This window comes from Leucoraja erinacea, chromosome 31 (assembly GCF_028641065.1).
Source record: "Leucoraja erinacea ecotype New England chromosome 31, Leri_hhj_1, whole genome shotgun sequence".
Lineage (NCBI taxonomy): Eukaryota > Metazoa > Chordata > Chondrichthyes > Rajiformes > Rajidae > Leucoraja > Leucoraja erinaceus.
This window is the reverse complement of record NC_073407.1, coordinates 7,243,257-7,263,602: the sequence shown is the minus strand read 5'-3', so window position 1 is coordinate 7,263,602 and position 20,346 is coordinate 7,243,257. Positions and strand designations below refer to the sequence as shown.

The 20,346-nt window shown below is 41.5% G+C and overlaps 2 protein-coding genes across 2 annotated transcripts in view; both read right to left on the bottom strand.

The window, feature by feature from the left end:
• Positions 1-11,212, bottom strand: part of LOC129711863 (60S ribosomal protein L35) — a 204,872-nt gene extending 193,660 nt beyond the window's left edge. The window contains exon 1 of the mRNA XM_055659841.1: positions 11,146-11,212. Within this exon, the coding sequence (XP_055515816.1) occupies positions 11,146-11,197 (52 nt within the window). The 5' untranslated portion in view covers positions 11,198-11,212. The remainder of the gene's footprint in view (positions 1-11,145) is intronic.
• A 2,431-nt stretch (positions 11,213-13,643) lies between these two features.
• Positions 13,644-20,346, bottom strand: part of ppp6c (protein phosphatase 6, catalytic subunit) — a 21,182-nt gene continuing 14,479 nt past the window's right edge. Inside the window, exons 6-7 of the mRNA XM_055659839.1 lie at positions 15,140-15,349; positions 13,644-14,145 (exon numbers count right to left, since the gene is read on the bottom strand). Coding sequence (XP_055515814.1) covers positions 13,897-14,145; positions 15,140-15,349 — 459 coding nt within the window. The 3' untranslated portion in view covers positions 13,644-13,896. The remainder of the gene's footprint in view (positions 14,146-15,139; positions 15,350-20,346) is intronic.

The window sequence follows — 20,346 nt, the reverse complement described above, 5'->3', positions numbered from 1 at the left end:
AAGTCCTGGCAACATGCTTGTAAACCTTTCCAGTCTGTCTATCTTAACAACATCTTTCCTATCGCAGGGTGAACACAATACTCCACATGTGAGCTCACCAATGTCTTGTACAACTGTAATATAATATCCCAATTTCTAAAACCAATACCCTGACTGATGAAGACCAAAGTGCCAAAAGATTTTTTGACCATCCTACCTACTTATGGTGCCACTTTCAAGGAACTATGCACTTGCATCTGCTCCACAACACTCCCCAGAGAGATGAGAAAGTCAGGGATATGATGGCTTGGTGTTCATCCGAGGGGTCATGGTCAAAAGGTGGATATAAGGAGATGTCCGAGAGCTGGCACCTGGCCTCAGCACCGTAGGGATCAGCCCGTGAAACTACAACGGCACCTCCCATGTCAGCAGTTTTAATAACAATGTTGGGAATGTTGCTGAGTGAGCAGAGGGCTGTGCATTGAGAGGGGGTGACGCTGGAGTGGTTAGGGGGGTGGAGAAGTAAACTCAGTTGATGTCAACTCAGTTGATGTCACACCAGTAGTTGGAAAAAGGTCTAGAGAGGGTAGATGGTTGGCAGTAGTAGTCCATGAAGAGGCGGAGGTTGGAGATGGGAAAAGGAGTTGTCGATGGGAAGAGAGGACTCCTTGTGTCCGTTTTCTTATAGAACAGCAGATCAGGGGAAGTTGTGGTTGAACTATATACACAAGTTAGTTCTCAGCTTAAGTACGGCATATAGTTCAGTAAAAGGCCATTCAGCATGCCGAGTCCCCGCTGACCAGCGATCACCCTGTACACTCACACCATCCTACACATTAGGGACACTTTAAAATTTCACCGAACCCAATTAACCTACAAACATGTCATCTTTGGAGTGTGGGAGAAACCCCACTCTATCACAGGGAGAATGAATAAACTCTGTACAGGCAGCATCCATTGTCAGGATCGAACTCGGGTCTCTGGCGCTGTGAGGTAGCAACTCTACTGCTGTGCCATTGTTCTGCCCATATTACCAAGACTAACAAAAAGCGCTGTGTGAAAATGGTGGCTAGATTTGAGTTGGATTAGTGGAACACAGGAAGTCGTAGTGGTGCATGAAATTATGAGTGGGGTAAAAAGAGCAAATAGGAATCATAAACCAAGAGGCATAAAAATGAAGTAATTGTTAGAAGCATTAGAGAGAAAATGAAAAAAATAAATTCACCTATAGCTGGTGGAGTCTGCAATTCCCTGCCTCAAGTGAGAGGCAGAATCCTTCATCACATCCACACTGCACTTGGAGAGCCTGACCTGCAGAAGGTGAGTGTAAAAAAGACAAAGTGCTGGAGTAACTCAGCGGGTCAAGCAGCATCTCTGGAGAACTTAATTAGGTGATATTTCAGGTCAGGACCATTATCTATGTTCTTTAGGGATGCCGCCTGACCTGCTGTTTGTGTCTTTTTTTTGGGTAAACTAGCATCTACAGTTTCTTGTTTCTATGGAAAGTGAGATTAAGCTGGGTAGTTCTTGAATGCAGAGGCAGAGAGCTTGATAAACAGTAATGATGGCTTTGTGCACCATTGAAATCTCATTTACATATTTTGCCAGAAAATGCCTTTTGAGGAGACTACACAAAAACAGTTTTTAAAAAAAAAACAGTTCAGCAATTGAGATTAGACTGGAAAAATCTCCAAAACACTGGAGTAGCTGGGAATTACTTATGCCAACTCCAGATTTCCAGGTACAAGCCCAGAATAACATAATTATGCAGAGTTTTGACGTAATTTGAAACTCAAAAATCCAAACTATTGGTCTGCTATTATTGTCTTCCCATTAAATTCTAACGTTGGGTTGTGCCATAAAATCTGAGGCTTGCATCAATGCTGTTGCTGGCCTTGGAGAGTGTGTGGCGTCAGACTGATAATTCTTCCACAGATGGTAAATTATCGGTGTAATCACGATCTCAAGATCTGTTCTGAAAGTTAACTTTGGACAGGTTCAGCTGTGAATTGCAGTTACTTAAACTCGCACAATTGAATTCTGAGACACAATTGTGACTCGGGACTCCATTTGAAAAAAATGATATACCTTTAAACCAGATTGGAAGAATATAATGATTAGCATCTTAATATTAAAGAAATGAAATAATGCAAACATACGAATGCATGTATTTGTATGTTTGCATTAAGTCTCCCGTCTCATTGAGCCTGATATGCCGTTTAAAAGACGGTGGCCTGAATTAAACCTCAGCTCTACGTTCCTGTCAACCGGTGGTAACCTTTCATCGGTAGAATCTGGGAACTGCAGATACTGATTTACCAAGTCTGAAGAAGAATCCTAAAACAAAATGTCACCTATCCATGTTCTCCAGAGATGCTGCATGACCTGCTGAGTTACTCCAGCACTTTGTAACCTTTCGTCAGTCTGCTATCAATAATCTACCTACCACCTCCTTGAAAAGGATCAAATATTCTGCTTTCACTGTCCTTTGAGTTCCAGAGACTAATAATAATAATAATAATAACCTTTAATAATCCTTTACAGGAAATTACAGTGCCACAACAGCTTCAAGACAGACATAACACCACACATTTCCACAGATATCTTCAATACTTAATAAGTTAAAATTTTTGTGCATTATAAAACCTTATAGCAGCTGGTATACAAGACTTCCTATGTCTCTCCGTTTTGCACATTGGTGCAATCAGTCTCTGACTGAAGATGCTGCACTTGATCACCTTCAGGGCGTGGAGTGGGTGAGTGGGGTTGGTCATTATTGAGCCTAGTTTTTTTAGAGTTCTGGCCTCCGCAATGACATTCTTATATGGAAAATAATTAACCTCACCTCGGTGATCAGTCTGAAGAAGGGTTTCGGCCCGAAATGTTGCCTATCTCCTTCGCTCCATAGATGCTGCTGCACCCACTGAGTTTCTCCAGCATTTTTGTGTACCTTCAAACACGAATGTCTCTGATCAGTAAAGACCTCATGAGCCCAGATAAAACAGATACTTTAATTACGGCTGATCTGTCCAAAGGAGAAGGGCGGAACCACGGTGCACTGCCTCACGGCGTCAGAGGCCTGGGTTCGATCCTGACTTCGGTGCTGTCCATGTGGAGTTTGTACGTTCTCCCTGTGATTACCCTCAGGGTGCTCCGGTTTCCCCCCACATCCCCAAAACGTGCAGTTTGTAGGTTTATTGGCCACTGTAAATTGCCTCTAGTGTGTAGGAAGTGGATGAAAAAGTAAGATAACATAGAACTGGTGTGAATGGGTGATCGATGGTCAGCGTCGACTCGGTGGGACAAGGGGCTTGTTTCCATGATATACCTTTTCATCAACAGTAGAGGGAGGTGAATGAGGTCTGAGGATAGAAAAGAATAAAGCTGGAACTAAGAGATGCAGAAAAACACAGCTGCTGAAAATATGAAAAAAGAGCTGGAAAAAAATCAGCAGGTCAGAACTGAATTAACATTACAGGTTAACCTTACCTTCAGAACTGGTCAGTTCTGACACAAAATGGAAAGGCTAATCCTCTGCATCTGTCAGATTCAATATGGAGACTCGAAGGCTGCAACACGACCAGATGACTGATGAGCTGCTGTTTCTTAACCTCAGTTGGGCTTTGTTGGAATAATGCAGCAGAATATAGACAGGGAAGTCAGAGTGGGAATGGACTGGAGAATTAAAGTGTCAGGCAACACAAAGCTCAGGGTTATAGGACATAGAACAATGTGGAACAGACTCTTTGGCCCACAATGACTGCTGAAAATGATGCCAAGCTTATTTCCACTGCCTGTATGTGAGCCATATCCCTCCATTCCCTACATGTCCATGTGCCCGTCTAAAAGCATCTTGAACACCACTATCACATCTGCCTCTACCACCACCCCTGGCAGTATGTTCCAGGCACCCCAAACCCTCTTGATCTGCATATCTCCTTTAAACTTTGCCTCTCTCATCTTAAAGCTTTGCCCTTTAGTCTAGTCTAGTTATGCTTGTGGACTGAACAGAAGTATCTTTCAAACTGGTCACCCAATCTGTTTTTTTTGTTTTTTTTTAAAGGAGAGGGGACCACATTGTGAGCACTGAATGAGGTGTACAAGACTTGAAGAACTGTTTCACCCGGAAGGATTGTTTGGGTTCCTGAGATGGGAAGAGGTAAAAGGAAGGAAAGAAATTTAGGACGCCATGACATTCACAAAAACAAAGATTTGTTAAATGCTTCATACATTTTGCTCCGTGTTCATCTATTGTATGACCTAGAAGGGAAGAATAGCAACGCAATCAAGAAAGAGAAAAGGTGAAAGATTCTGTCAGTATAATAACTTTGCAGATAGACACAAAATGCTGCAGTAACTCAGCAGAACAGGCAGCATCTCTGGAGAGTATGAATGGGCAGTGGCAGACTGGCCAGGGTGTCAGCTTGCCCAATGGCAAGTGGGCCTCCTATATCAAGTGGGGCCCCCTATATCAAATGGGCCCCTGATGAAGTGGGCCCCCTTTGTCTCCTGGCAACCAATATTTTTAGACCCAGTCCGCCACTGGGAATGGGTGACATTTCGTGTTGAGACCCTATTTCAGACAGGCTCTCAACAAGTCTACGTGTATCCTTTACAATTGCATGCGAAAGCAATATGAGAAAGAGTGCTGGTGAAGCGAAGCAGAGATTGAGAGAGAAAACATCCCTTCAGAAAGCTCCCTTCTGATGGTGTGGGGGAGAAATTATCTGATGCCATGTCTTGGAAGGAAGCAAGAATTGCGCAGTGAAACGTGAAAGATGAGAAGGGTGTCTCTAATAATACTCTGATAAACAGTGGTGAAGAATGGGGCCAATGCCCCTTTGGCTCTGGTAAAGGGGAAGGCTTCCTTTTAAAGAGAGAGGAAAATTGCCCAGAAGCACTGGTGTAACAATCAAAGTAACAGAGGGCATCAGAGTGTTACAAATGTAATTGGGAAAAGATCGGCAAGATTACAAAGAATAAAGTCAAGGTTGGAATAAATAAGTTAAAAACAGGCCAAAACAAAGTGTCTACTCATCTATCGAAAGGTAAAGATCCTCACATTTCACCCCACCGGCCTCCTCAAGCAACACATCGTTCTCCCACATTTCCGTGTCCTTCAACACGCTCCCACAACCAATCACATCTTCCCATCCCAACACTTTCCGCCTTCCGCAGAGACTGCTCTGAAGTGCGTACTAGTCATAGGAAACTTAACATTTTGTACAGATTGGCTGCAACCTAATGCTTGACGGGCGGCACGGCAGTGATAGCCAAGGCAGAAATGCATGACTAGTGGAAATGAAGAATAATTGCATTTAGATGTAAAATACATAAATAATTAAATAGTGAATCAACGTTACTGCATTGAATTCCCATTCCAAAGTACAGGTTTTAGAATTATTTTCCCAAGAGGCTCAGTCACTGCATATATTCAAGACTGGGATCAATAGATTTTTAGTCATTAAGAGAATGAGGGACATAGAAAGCACCACTGTTGTAAAACAAAATTCAGCCTTGTCCCTAATGAATGGCACATTATTCATATCGTAATTGCAATAGTAACCTTCAATTAAAATGTTTACTAAATCTACATAATTAAAGTCATGTAACAGATCAAGTGATGGTAAATGGGAATAGTATACTTAATGGTTATCGTTGACAAAGGGCCCCTTTCCTTGATGTGCGACATGGGACTCTAAAGCACAGCAAAGTTTGCCTCCACAGGATTTTTTCTAATTATTGCAAGTCTCCTTAATTTGGGTATGGATATCGCAAATTGTAGTTGCATTTTATTTTGGCAACTGATGTAATTATTTGTGTTCACTTGTGTATAAGCATATGTACCAATGTGATCAGATCAGAAAGTAACCACATTTTAGCATTGTCTCTGCAGGTTGGAGCCAGAACTCAGTTTAGAATTGAATTTTCATATATATTTTTTTTAAATCAGCCATGACAAAGATATCAGATTGCACTTTATGATATCGTGTCAGGACATTGCACTAAAAATTGTCTTTGGAATGATGTTTATGAGCTGTGATGCTGCTCAGGTTTACAATCTATACCATTTCAAGGCCAAGGGCGTAAAAACAAAAGCCTTGAAATATCTCCTTTTTTATAGTGCCTTTCATCCCAAAGGAATTTCAGCCAAAGTACATCTGAGCTGAATCACTGTTGTCATATTGGCCATCCATTTTGTGCTCAAGCAGTTCTCACAAACATTAATGGAATGACCGCAAAATCCATTTTAATAAAGTTGAAGATATAAACATTGGCCAGGACTCTGGAATAGCTCTCTTGGTCGTGCCTACTTGTGAGAGCAAGTGGTAGTTTGGTTTCATGTGGAAGATAAATGTCAGCCAAAGTACTTGTACACCTTGCCGGAATGGGTCTTTTACTCATAACGTTCAAAAGTTCTAAACTTAAAGCAGAGTTCTACCAAATGAACCACTGTTGACGTAGATTACCGAGTAGATTTTATCAATCAGTTGAAAGATTTAACAAAATAAACAAACATTACACCAAGAAAACATTATAACAAGTTACTAGCAGCAGCTTTTTCTCCTGTGCAAACATCTCATCTGTTATTTGTTTTCTTTTAAGTAATTATCAAAAAATATGCCTACCATCTCTTCAGTTCAAAGGAGAACTAGGTCTTCTAATGGACAGATGCTATTTGTTAAAAGGGGTTAATGTTTTGGGGGAAAAAGCCCACAAGGTCAGACAATTCTTTCATGTATTAAATGATTACAACAAAGCAACTGTGGCTAAATGTAGCAGATGTCTTCTTTAGCTGTGAAAATTGGCAACAGTTAACCTTAGATAATTCTTCACACATTAAAACCAAATTACGCTTCATTCATTCTCCTGTTAAAGTGAGATCACAGGAATGTTATGACATAAATTTTGAAGTGAAATAAAAAGTTTTACTCCCAGCCTTGAGAAAAATGTCTTTGGTTAGTGTGCAGCGTACAAGTAAATTAGTTTATCCAGCCTCCATACAAGATCTACATATCTAATTAAGGTGAAATATTTGTTGAATTATAGTGCAATAAATGCATACACTGACTGCTACCCACGCAATGTTTGCCAGGGGTACAGCAGATTACTTTACATCAATTTATAAAGGACAAACTTCTATTATATTCTGCCTCATTCTGTGTGGGTGGAATTATATTCTGTACCTGGGAATACACAAACATCTCTGGCTCCCTTAAAGGCCACACTAGATATAAATTTTCCCGAACATACTAACTATACCTTGAGGCAAACCAGACGTGAATTTATTTTCAAAAGTAATTATGAAGTGATTAGGGGCAAAATACAGGTTATTGAAAAACATCACAATCAAACAAAAATGGATTGATTATTTTATTACAGTGTTCCAGAGAAATGGAAGAGTGGTTTAAAGAAAGGACGAGGTGCCAAGTTTGAAAGGATGCACTTTCTGGTGTTGAATTGACATGGGAGGCAAAGAGAATATGTTGGAGTCTGCAGAAGGGTCTCAACCTGAAATGCCATCTATCCACTTTCCCCAGAGACGCTGCCTCCAGCATTTTGTGTCCTTTTGGTTAAGCCAGCATCCGCAGTTCCTTGTTTCTACACGCAGCAGTAATTCCCTTGCGTGAGAAAAGAAAGTGTGCTTCTGCACTATAACTTTGCAACATCGAGAGGATGCAGTCTGTGATTTTTTTTTTTTGGAATAATTTAAGGTGCTGAGAAGATAGAATGCATTTGAAATTGCTGGCGAGAAATCTTTTAGTCTAGGTTTCAGCTGGGGAAACGGCAGGGCTCAGTTGGTGAGTCACAGTGCTCTGTTACACAGACTATTAAAGTCCAATAATGTAAAGCTGTATATCACAGATTTAAACCTCCCGTCAAGGAGGTTAATGAAGGAACATAATCACTGGTTAGAGCCAAAATATCTGCTTTTGGATTGGTCAACTTTAAGCGGGGGGGGGATATTAGATTGTGTGACTATTAATTACTGTTGAGGTGGAATCAAAATTCAATCAGTGCCTCAAAATGGAATTAGTAGGCATATGAGAGAGGATTTACAGGTCCCGGAGGAAAGAGTGGGGAAATGAGACCTACAAAATTGCTATCCTCGAAAGAACACCAGTTAGAATTAGTGCTGCACAGCTTAATTAACTTGGCTTTGACCAGGACTCTGGTGCAATCTGTACATTCTCCCTGCGACTGTGTGTGATTCTCCATGGTGCTCTGGTTTCCTTTTACGTTCCAAAGGAATGGGTTAATTGGTTGATCTATATTGCCTGACTGTATTGCGGTGACAGGAGAATTGGCAATTGATGGAAATGCAAGAGTATGTTGCAGGAAAATGTGACCGATGAAATGCTCTGCAAGAAATAGGCTACATAGCTAGTCTTGTTAGCACATTGAGTACAGTTTTGAACGCCTGTGAAGAGATACAGTGCCCTCCATAATGTTTGGGCCAAAGACACATCATTTATTTATTTGCCTCTGTACTCCACAATTTGTGATTTATAATAGAAAAAAAAATTCACATGTGGTTAAAGTGCACAGTCAAATTTTAATAAAGGCCATTTTTATACATTTTGGTTTCACCATGAAGAAATTACTGCTGTGTTTATACATAGTCCCCCCATTTCAGAGTAAAATGTTTGGGACATAGCAATGTCATGTAAATGAAAGTAGTCATCTTTAGTATTTTTGTTGCATATCCTTCGCATGCAATGACTGCTTGAAGTCTGTGATTCATGGACATCACGAGTTGCTAAGTGTCTTCTCTGGTGATGCTCTGCCAGGCCTGTATTGCAGCCACTAGCTAATACTAGTTTTGGGGGCTAGGCCCTTCAGTTTTCTCTTCAGCATATAAAAGATATGCTCAACTGGGTTTAAATCAGGTGATTCACTTGGCCATTCAAGAATTGACAATATTTTAGCTTTGAAAAACTCCTTTGTTGTTTTAGCAGTATGTTTGGGATCATTGTCTTGCTGTAGAATGAACCGCCAGTCAATGAGTTTTGAGGCATTTGTTTGAACTTGAACAGATAGGATGTGTCTGCACACTTCAGAATTCATGCCACTACCATCAGCAGTTGTATCAATAAAGTGAGCCAGTACCTTCAGCAGCCATACATGCCCAGGCCATAACACCCCCACCGTGTTTCACAGTTGAGGTGGTATGCTTTGGATCTTGTGCTGTTCCTTCTCTCCTCCATACTTTGCCATCTTTCTGATACAAGTTAATCTTCATCTCATCTGCCCACAAGACCTTTTTCCAGAACTGTGGTTGCTCTTTCAAGTACTTCTTGGCAAACTGTAACTTGGCCATCCTATTTTTGCGGCTAACCAGTGGTTTGCATCTTGCAGTGTAGCCTCTGTATTTCTGTTCATGAAGTTTTCTGCGGATAGTGGTCATTGACAAATCCACACCCGACTCCCGAAGAGTGTTTCTGATCTGTCGTACCGGTGATTTTTCTTTATTATAGAGAGAATTCTCTGTCATCAGCTGTGGAGGCCTTCCTTGGCCTGTCAGTCCCTTTGCGGTTAGTAAGCTCACCAGTGCTTTCTTCTTAATGATGTTCCAAACAGTTAATTTTGGTAAGCCTGTTTGGCTGATGTCTAACAGTTTTATTCTTGTTTCTCAGTTTCATAATGACTTCTTTGGCTTTCATTGGCACAACTTTGGTCCTCATGTTGATAAACAGCAATAAAAGTTTCCAAATGTGATGGAAAGACTGGAGGGAAGACTAGGTGCTGAGAGCTCTTTTATACCTGCATTAAGGAGGCAATTAAACACACCTGAGCAATTACAAACACCCTTGAAGCCATGTGCCCCAAACATTATGGTGCCCTGAAATGGGGGGGGAATATGTATAAACACAGCTGTAATTTCTACATGGTGAAACCAAAATGTATAAAAATGGCCCTTATTAAATCTGGCAATGTGCACTTTAACCACATGTGATTTTTTTCTATTTTCAAATTGTGGAGTACAGAGAGGCAAATAAATAAATGGAGGGCACTGTACAAATAATTTGAGTGGACAAGTAAACACCAAATGGTGACAGTGGGAAATAGGAGGACAGGCCAATTTGTAAAGCACTAATACAAAAGCAAAGTTATTTAAATAGGAGGCTAGACATGGCTGTGGTGGGCGTCTTAGTACATGAAACAAAGTTAGAGTGCAAGTGAAGCATGCAATTAACAGCAGTAAAAAGGAACATTGCCTTTTATTGCAGTGGCTATGGAGCATAAAAGTAGAGATGGTGTAAGCAGGCAGATGAGCCATTACCAGAGCACTACAACAGTTCCAGCCACCAGATTATGGCAGAATATACCGTGGAAACAAAATTCAGGCCGAATGCAGAAAGATTTCTGATAAGGGTATCCAGGACTTGGAAGCTTAGCTTTGGAGTAAAAGGTTGCCTATCTTAGATAGATAATGAACTTCTCAAGGGGTTACACCTTTGGTATTGTTGACCCAAGAGAGTTGTAAAGGCAGAATCATTGCTGCATTTAAGGCAGAAAGACAATTAACATAAAACTGCACAGGAACAGGTCGCTCAGCCCACAATGTCTGTGCTGAACACCTCAGTTTAATCTTATCTTCCTGCACATGATCCACATCTTTCCATTTCCCTGCTTCTGGGTAAAGCCTTAGACACCACTATTCCATCTCCTCTACTACCACCCCTAGTAGTGCATTCCAGGCACCCGCCACTGTAAAACTTGCCCTGCACATCTCTTTTAAACTTGCCCCTCTGACCTTGCAACTGTGCTCTCTAATATTTGACATTTTCACCCTGTTGGGAAAGGTTCTGAAAACCCTCAACACCTCAAACTTGATAAACTTCTATCATATCTCCCTTCATTCTCATGTCGTCCAGAGAGAATAATCCACGTTTCCTCGTCTCCTTTTTTGCTAATGCCCTCAAATCCAGGCAGCACTCAGAGGCAGCAACCTCTACATACCTTCTCCCAAACCTCCATAACATTCATGTAATGGGGCAAAAGGAACTGCACCCAATACTCCGTGGCGGCTAGCCAATGTCCTATAAAGCTGCATCTCAACTTCCTGACTCTTATTCTCAATGTCCTGATCAATGAAGGCAACATGTGACATGCCACACTATCGAGCAGTGTTGTTACTTTCAGAGAGCTAGACCCAAAGATCCCCATGTACATCAATGCTGAAGGTCTTACCCGTAACGGTACTATTTCCCATGCATTTGACTTGCCAAGTTCAACACCTCAGTTGCTTGGATCAAACTCCATCTGCCAGGTCTCCCCCATATCTGTAACTGATCCACACCGCTGCTTCCTTCGACAGCCTTCCTCACTGCCTGCAACGGCACAAATTTTGGTACCATCTGAAAATGTATTAACCGACCTATCAACATTGTGATGTACGGTATATAAAAACATAAATATGTCAGAGGTCCCATCACTAAGGCTGGCAAAACACCACCAGTCACAAACCTCCAGCCAGAAGAAAACCCTTTCACCACTACCTTCTGTCAACTGTGGGCGAGTCAGATCAGATTCAAAATGACCAAGTCACCATGAATCCCATGCATCTTTCGCTTCAGCATACCATGGCTTACTAAAATCCATGTACGCAACATCCACTGTCCTTTCCTTAACTACCTTCATCCTCAATAAACTCAGTTAGCTAAACATGACCTGCCGTAGACAAAGCCACCCTGATTCTCCCCAATTATCCCTCTCTCTTCCAAATGCAGGCAAGTATACGGGGCAAATGGGGAAAAATAATGCAGGGCCAATCTTTGTCTCGAGCAAGCTCCTTGCGTTTGCCATAACAATTGTTAGAAGTCATAATGGAGAATAAATCTTGGATCAAATCCTATATGGTAGATTGTATTGTTACAAGATGGAATTTTAAAGAAGGGAACGTGAACCTATGATGCACCACAGTGGACGATAAATTGTTGAGAAAGTACAAGTGGTAATAGTTGCAGAGGGGAACCAGTTCTTGATAGGCACTTGACAAAATTTAGGGCTTCAGTACAGTTCTGATTATCTCTGGAACCAATTTCCACCACAAGTATGCGATTGTATTGCTTTCCGCGATATCTGAATACCATCCATACGAGACATCCTCACACCTTAAAGCATGTTGTTAAAATCACCAATATATATGATAGTCCATACTTCCCACAACTATAAAACTGGTTACCCATGATTGTCATATAACAAAGCTGTCATGAGAAAGTAATACCACAACACACGTTATGGATACCGAATCAAAAGTAGATTATAGTGTGGCTTCAAGTGCATTTTTGTTCAAACCCATTGCAAATTGAATACAATGCAGAATTAGCAAGTTATAAAAGGAACACAAGCAATCTCACAAGCTGTTATAAATAGTCAATCATCAAAAATCTAAGCAAAACTGTCTTTCCAGATCCATTTTATCCACGTTGAGATTAGAATGGCAGTCTTTTATTTTATTTTATTTTTTTAATTCCAGTTAGTTTTGAAAATACAGCAGAACGTTTGGTTCAATCTGTGCACAGTCGTAATTTTTTACTCCCCTCAAGATTTTCCCCTTCCCGCTGGGTTATAATTCCAACAGCTCTTCCACATTGCAGGTTGAAAGTCACTCTTCAAAATCAGGTCAGGCAGAAAGTACCAAATTATTCCATGCTGGGCAGACCGCAAGAACACCCGACAACGCTCTGGTCCCAGCACAACTTTGTAAGATTGTCATTTGTAAATGCTACTGGGTAAGAGTTTCACGGTTGCCTTGGACACCCTCAGAAGATCCTGTTCTCCAGGTGAGTGGCAAGTGATTTCCTCTCACAACAGTGCACTGAAACAATCAGCTTATAAAGATACACCAAGCTGGGACTCACCATACAATAATTACATGGCTATAAAAAGTGCCGCCACATAGCAAAGTTTACAAGTGCAAGAACATAGCACATAGAAAGGTATTAGAGCAAGTCCAATCTTCAGAAATGCACAAGATTTCTTAATTCCATTTAAACAAAATCTCTTTTTTTTTTTTTTAAACAATATTTCGAGGTAACTTTCTTATAAAACGAAATCAGGTGGTGTCAGATGAATTGTCTCTCAGTGGACTAGATTGCCAGGATTCGCTGATCACAACCGCATAGTAGCAATCTGAACAAATCACATGATGAGATTCTATGCCTATGAATATCTTTATCCCCCAACATGAAAGGAGGTTCAGTGGATGGTCAGGTGCCTTAAGAGTAAAACCTCAGGATTGTCTGACGAATAAGAGAAAGATTTACAAATCCATGACAAATTAGATTTGTTAATTACTTCAATACTGTTGATAAATTAATCAGATATGAAGCTTGAAATATTCAGATATTAACACCAGATAACATATTAAAGAGTCCAAATATAAATGTTCTAAAAACAGTATCAAATAACTTGCACCACTAAATGCTAAATTTGCACATTAAATGGTCTAATTACGTTCCAGGCTTCATGCTTCAGCATACAAATTACTACTCTGTAATTGTACCACGCTCCCAAAAATTTAAGATCACATTAACCATTTAAAATTCAGAAAGGGCAGTAAACATTCCTTAATAATAAAGCAGTTTATTTCCAATATTTAACCCACGAGAGTCGTAGTTACCATATTACTATATTAAAATACAATGAAATTTGAAAACTGATCAATACAATTTTAATGTACAAATTTTTTAATTACTGGGGCACATAAATCAGCTTCTCAATATCTGCTAGCATTAAAAACAAGAAAAAGGCAGCCCTTTAGACCACTTTATTCAATTTAGCATTTAAAATTTGATAGAATGGTTGAAATTCTACATCTTGAATCTTTTCTACACAACACAATGCATGTTTACAGTCCATTGTGCACACCGTATTTTAAGAAAATTTTGACCAGAAACAAAATATATTTTAAAGGAAATAGGGCGTTGTTGTTCTTGGTGGAATTATACGCTCTGAATCTGGAACTGCCCGAAATAGCTTTGGCTCCCTTGAGTTTACGTTGTTGAAGACCATGATTGATGCAATATTTCCACAGCGATAGCAATAGTTTGGAGCAGACCATACAGTCACCAACTTTTCATCAAACATGAATTTATATCCTTCGTGAACTAGCTGATGTGCTCGACAGATTAGTTTCAAGTTGTTGATATGGACAAACTACAAAAAAAACAAAACAAGGATTCCAAAATGTGTTAAAATCTACAAAAACATTGTCCAGATTATATTTCAGTGAAATACCAAACTTAAACAGTAAAGAAAAGCACAGCTCAATTTAGCATTCAATACTGAAGAAAAGACCAGAAACTAGGGAAAGCCTGAAGGTACCTGCTGGTTATCATCAACCTCATGGTATATTTTGTATTATCATGTTCGGGAGCAATTTTCAAGAAATACCAACATAAGTACCAACATATAAAGTTTAATCTTAATTTTAATCAACATATAAAGTTGCGGTGGGTGGGGAAACTTTTAAAATCTTTCCCCTGCACGGAGAACCCGACCTTTTCCCTGTCGGGTCTCCGTTGTCGTTGGGGCTGCAACGTGGAGCGGCCTCCGGCAGGAACGTCCTGGGGCTCCAGTCGTGGAGCTGCTCGCCATCATGGAGCTGGCCGAGTCCGGAGCGGGTGGAGCTGTGGTGGCGCGCTGCTGTGACCCGACCCCCGGGGATTCGGAGGCTTACCGCAGGTCTGGCAGACAGTGACACCGGGAGCTCGCGGGTCCCTGCTGGGAGACCGCTTTTCGAGACTTCTGCAACGGCGACTTCACCCGGCCGAGTTGCGGGGTCGAGGAGTGCCTGGAGCAGGGCCTTACATCACCGCCCGTCGTGGCTTTAATGGCCGCGGGACAATTGCCATTGCCCTCCGGGGGTTTTGAATGACATCGGGAGGGGAATGGGGAGTGCAGGGGAGAGATACGTTTTTTTGCCTTCCATCACAGCGAGGAGGAGATGTGTTGTGATGGATGTCTGTGTAAACTGTGTTGTGTCTTGGGTCTTTTTTTTCCATGTGTGTATGACTGCAGAAACAACATTTCATTTGAGCCTCTATGAGGTTCAAGTGACAAATAAATTGTATTGTGTATTGTGTATACAACATTTTAAAACGTTTGCTTAGCTCCTCAATGTGGCAGCAGTCTGTGGTTGACAGCTTACCTCATTGGTAACCTTCGCTCCAAAGAGCCATCCTGCTCCTCGAGGGCTGATAGCCCAGGTGTCCACATCCTCAGGATCTGACCATACGAGATCACAGAAGGCTCCTTTATGTGGGATCTCCTGATTACGCTCTATGGTTCGAATTTGATCGAGGGTTTTGATATCAGGAGAAAGTCCACCATGCACACATAATATCTGTTCATCTATCAACTGAGAGGGAAAAATACAATTTGATTTTAGTTAGTTTACTCCAAAGATGTATCTGCAAAACTTTAAGCAGTTGCACAAAACAAGCCATTCAAATCATTCTATCTGTAGCAGAACTCAATAGAATCCAAAAACACACACACACACACACTCCTGAAACTCCCTTCACTTCAAAGAGCAATCCAATAAAAAAAATTAAAATAGATCCATTAGAATTTTAAAAATCAGTAAATCTCAAACTTATCTGGTGGGAATGATTGACAAATTAAAATGGCTTGAGACTTGGACAACTTAGTTTGGCTTTAAATGTCTTCCCCATTACCAAATTATTTGGTGTGTCTGCAGATGCCAATTTATACCAAAGATTGATACAAAATGCTGTCGTAATTCAGCAGGTCTGACAGCATCTCTGGAGAAAAGGGACCATTTTTTACCTGGAGAAAAAAAAAAATATTCTCCAATGATGTTACCTGACCTGCTGAGTCACCCCAGCATTTTGTGTCGACCAGATTACTGTTTTAGTATTCACAATATATATTATTCTTTAGAATTAGATTTTCAGGTAGTTAGGTATACCAATTTCTACAAAAAACATCCCACATCTTTATTCTTTCCTGCAAAAGAAGGTTCCTATTTTTTTTTTACAACATGCCCAGCATCTCCCATCATACATTAACCAACAACCATTAGATAACAGTAGTTCAGAAGATTTTTTTTTCTATTAAGGTATGAGGACACAAGAGAATGCAGTTGCTGGAATCTTGAGCAAATGACCAAAGTACTTGAGAATCAGACAACATCTGATTGGATGGAGAGGTGACGTTTCATGTTGGGACCCTTCTTCAGACTGATTGGATAAGAAGGGAAACTAGAAAGAGGTGGGACAGGACAAAGCCTGGCACGTGATGGGCAGATACAGAAGAGGGGTGAAGATGTGACTGGCGGAGTAAGTGACAAAGAATAGAAATGAAAAAGATACAAAGGGGGTCAGATACAGAGAGGAGTGAAATGCAAAGCCAGGGGTAGGCATGTCGATGCAAAAGGAAAGGGGAAAGAGTTGTGTCATTTCTAACCCCCTTTTCACAACCTGAATAACATATTTATCAACCAAGTCCTTTTAAATCATGCTATCAAATGTGTGTCTTGTAAGCGTCCAGAGTATTGTCAAAAACAACTTTCATGATGTAATGCTTTTAATATAGAAAACGAATCCAAGAATCTCAAGGGGCATAATGGGGAAAAATGCATGTTGTGGCAAATGAGGAAATGAAAACACGAGATCTGAAACATGGGAAGAACAGTGAGATAAAGCTGTTTAGGGAATCCCAGACTATGGGCAGTAAAGTGAAATGGCAGATGCTGGTTTAAACCAAAAATAGACACAAAAAGTTGGAGTAACTCAGCCGGACAGACAGCATCTGTGGAGAAATTGAATAGGTGACGTTTCATGTCGAGACCCTTCCTGAGACAGAGACTCGGGGAATGGGACGGTGAGGGGTATTCACGCAGTATAAAGTGAACAAGACTAGACAGGACATATCATGCTGGAAGAAAAGGAAACTAAATCAGAGGTACCGAGGACATGAACTATTTCAATTGCATTTCCAATTCTTTCCCCTTCTCTTTGCCAGAGTTCCAGAGGGTGGCATGGTGACGCAGTGCTCGAGTAGCTGCTTTACAGCACCAGAGACCCGGGTTCGATCCTGACTACGGGTGCTGTCTGCACGGAGTTTGTATATTTTCCCTGTGACCGTGTGTATTTTCTCCGAGGTCTTCAGTTTCCTACCACACTCCAAAGACGTACAGGTTTGTAGGTTAATTGACTTGGTATAAATGTAAATTGTCCATGGTTTGTGTGAGAGTGTAAATGCGTGTGGATCACAGGTCAGTGCGGACTCAGTGGGTCAAATAGCCTGTTGCGATTAGTATGGGTGTGTCGGGTTATGGGGAGGAAGGAGAATGGGATTAGGAGGGAGCCATGATTGAATGGCAGAGTAGACTTGGGGCCGAATGGCCTAATTCTGCTCCTATCACGTATGACCTTATGTTTCCATGCTGTAGCTCTTAACTAAACTAAAATGTGCACAAGAATTATATTTTAGCTACATATGTACGTCATCTTACTGCAAAACATAAATTGTGACCACAGTTCTAATTTATCATTACCTGTTTATTTCATAATTATGTAATGTACAACATGAAACAGGCATTTTAGTGGAATTTCAAAACGCGGGCCAAATAATTTAACGCACTATTTTTTACTCTGGATTCAAAAGATGGAGAAGATCAACTTCCTAAACAAGGCCTTGCCCAAAAATGGCAACATCATAAACTTGCCCAATGTCATCTTAACATATCACCTGCAGACCACAAAAACTAATTACGAAATTTAGTGCATTTTGAGTAAATAAAAGATTAAGAACAGTTTTATTTATTCCCCAAGTACATGCATGATATAGATTCTGGAGTAGTTCCTGAAGGTTGGCGGGTAGCAAACGTAACCCCACTTTTTAAGAAGGGAGGGAGAGAGAAAATGGGGAATTACAGACCAGTTAGTCTAACATCGGTAGTGGGGAAACTGCTAGAGTCAGTTATTAAAGATGGGATAGCAGCACATTTGGAAAGTGGTGAAATCATTGGACAAAGTCAGCATGGATTTACGAAAGGTAAATCATGTCTGACGAATCTTATAGAATTTTTCGAGGATGTAACTAGCAGCGTGGATAGGGGAGAACCAGTGGATGTGGTGTATCTGGACTTCCAGAAGGCTTTCGACAAGGTCCCACATAAGAGATTAGTATACAAACTTAAAGCACACACAGCATTGGGGGTTCAGTATTGATGTGGATAGAGAACTGGCTGGCAAACAGGAAGCAAAGAGTAGGAGTAAACGGGTCCTTTTCACAATGGCAGGCAGTGACTAGTGAGGTACCGCAAGGCTCAGTGCTGGGACCCCAGCTATTTACAATATATATTAATGATCTTGATGAGGGAATTGAAGGCAATATCTCCAAGTTTGCGGATGACACTAAGCTGGGGGGCAGTGTTAGCTGTGAGGAGGATGCTAGGAGACTGGAAGGTGACTTGGATAGGCTGGGTGAGTGGGCAAATGTTTGGCAGATGCAGTATAATGTGGATAAATGTGAGGTTATCCATTTTGGTGGCAAAAACGGGAAAGCAGACTATTATCTAAATGGTGGCCGATTGGGAAAGGGGGAGATGCAGCGAGACCTGGGTGTTATGGTACACCAGTCATTGAAGGTAGGCATGCAGGTGCAGCAGGCAGTAAAGAAAGCGAATGGTATGTTAGCTTTCATTGCAAAAGGATTTGAGTATAGGAGCAGGGAGGTTCTACTGCAGTTGTACAGAGTCTTGGTGAGACCACACCTGGAGTATTGCGTACAGTTTTGGTCTCCAAATTTGAGGAAGGACATTATTGCCATAGAGGGAGTGCAGAGACGGTTCACCAGACTGATTCCTGGGATGTCAGGACTGTCTTATGAAGAAAGACTGGATAGACTTGGTTTATACTCTCTAGAATTTAGGAGATTGAGAGGGGATCTTATAGAAACTTACAAAAAACAAGGGGTTGGACAGGCTAGATGCAGGAAGATTGTTCCCGATGTTAGGGAAGTCCAGGACAAGGGGTCACAGCTTAAGGATAAGGGGGGAAATCCTTTAAAACCGAGATGAGAAGAACTTTTTTCACACAGAGAGTGGTGAATCTCTGGAACTCTCTGCCACAGAGGGTAGTGTTGAGGCCAGTTCATTGGCTATATTTAAGAGGGAGTTAGATGTGGCCCTTGTGGCTAAGAGGATCAGGGGGTATGGAGAGAAGGCAGGTACGGGATACTGAGTTGGATGATCAGCCATGATCATATTGAAGGGCGGTGCAGGCTCGAAGGGCCGAATGGCCTACTCCTGCACCTAATTTCTATGTTTCTATAGCATATGCACATTAATATTGCAAAATGAAATGAGCAAATTACTATGTTTCTTCCTTCCTTTTATTAAATGAATGACTGCACTCAAGCCAAATATTTACCTCTAAGATGGCGCCTACATGCGGCGACATTTTGCCAGTGGCACAACAGAAAATCTTCAAATATAGTATTTCTGAGCTCACCTGTATCAAAGAATCTGCAGAAATCAACGTTGTAGATAGCGAACTGCTAACGCATTTAAATGCACTAGCGCTACTGCGAACGACCGAAGATAGAGACTGTAAGGGGATCCCCGATCAGAGGGGAATCCCTGACCTCGCAGAGGCGCGTAGGTACAGTAGGTACTGTACCTGAAAACACAGGGGAGGCCTTCATGGAGTCCGCAATGGAGGCCGTCGGGCAGGATCTCCCAGCAGCAACGGAGCTGGAATCCCCAACCTCGCGGAGACTCGCAAGTACTGTACCTTTAAACACCGAGGAAGGCTTCATAGAGTATGGAAACGTGGTCGTCGGGCAGGACTACAAGTAAGACTGAAGCGCAGGGGACTTCGGCCCCTCTCCCTACCATTCTACTGGCCAACGTACAGTCAATAGACAATAGGTGCAGGAGTAGGCCATTCGGTCCTTCGAGCCAGTAACGCCACTCAATGTGATCATGGCTGATCATCCCCAATCAGTACCCCGCTCCTGCCTTCTCCCCATATCCCCTGACTCCGCTATTTGTAAGAACCCCATCTGGTTCTCTCTTGAAAGTATCCAGAGAACCGGCCTCCACCACCCTCTGAGGCAGAGAATTCCACAGACTCACAACTGTGAGAAAAAGTGTTTCCCCGTCTCCATTCTAAATGGCTTACCCCTTATTCTTAAACTATGGCCCCTGGTTCTGGACTCCCCCAACATCGGGAACACGTTTTTTGCCTCTAACTGTCCAAACCCTTAACAATCTTATATGTATCAATAAGATCCCCTCCCATCCTTCTAAACTCCAGAGTGTATAAGTCCAGCCGCTCCATTCTCTCAGCATACGACAGTCCCGCCACCCCGGGAATTAACCTT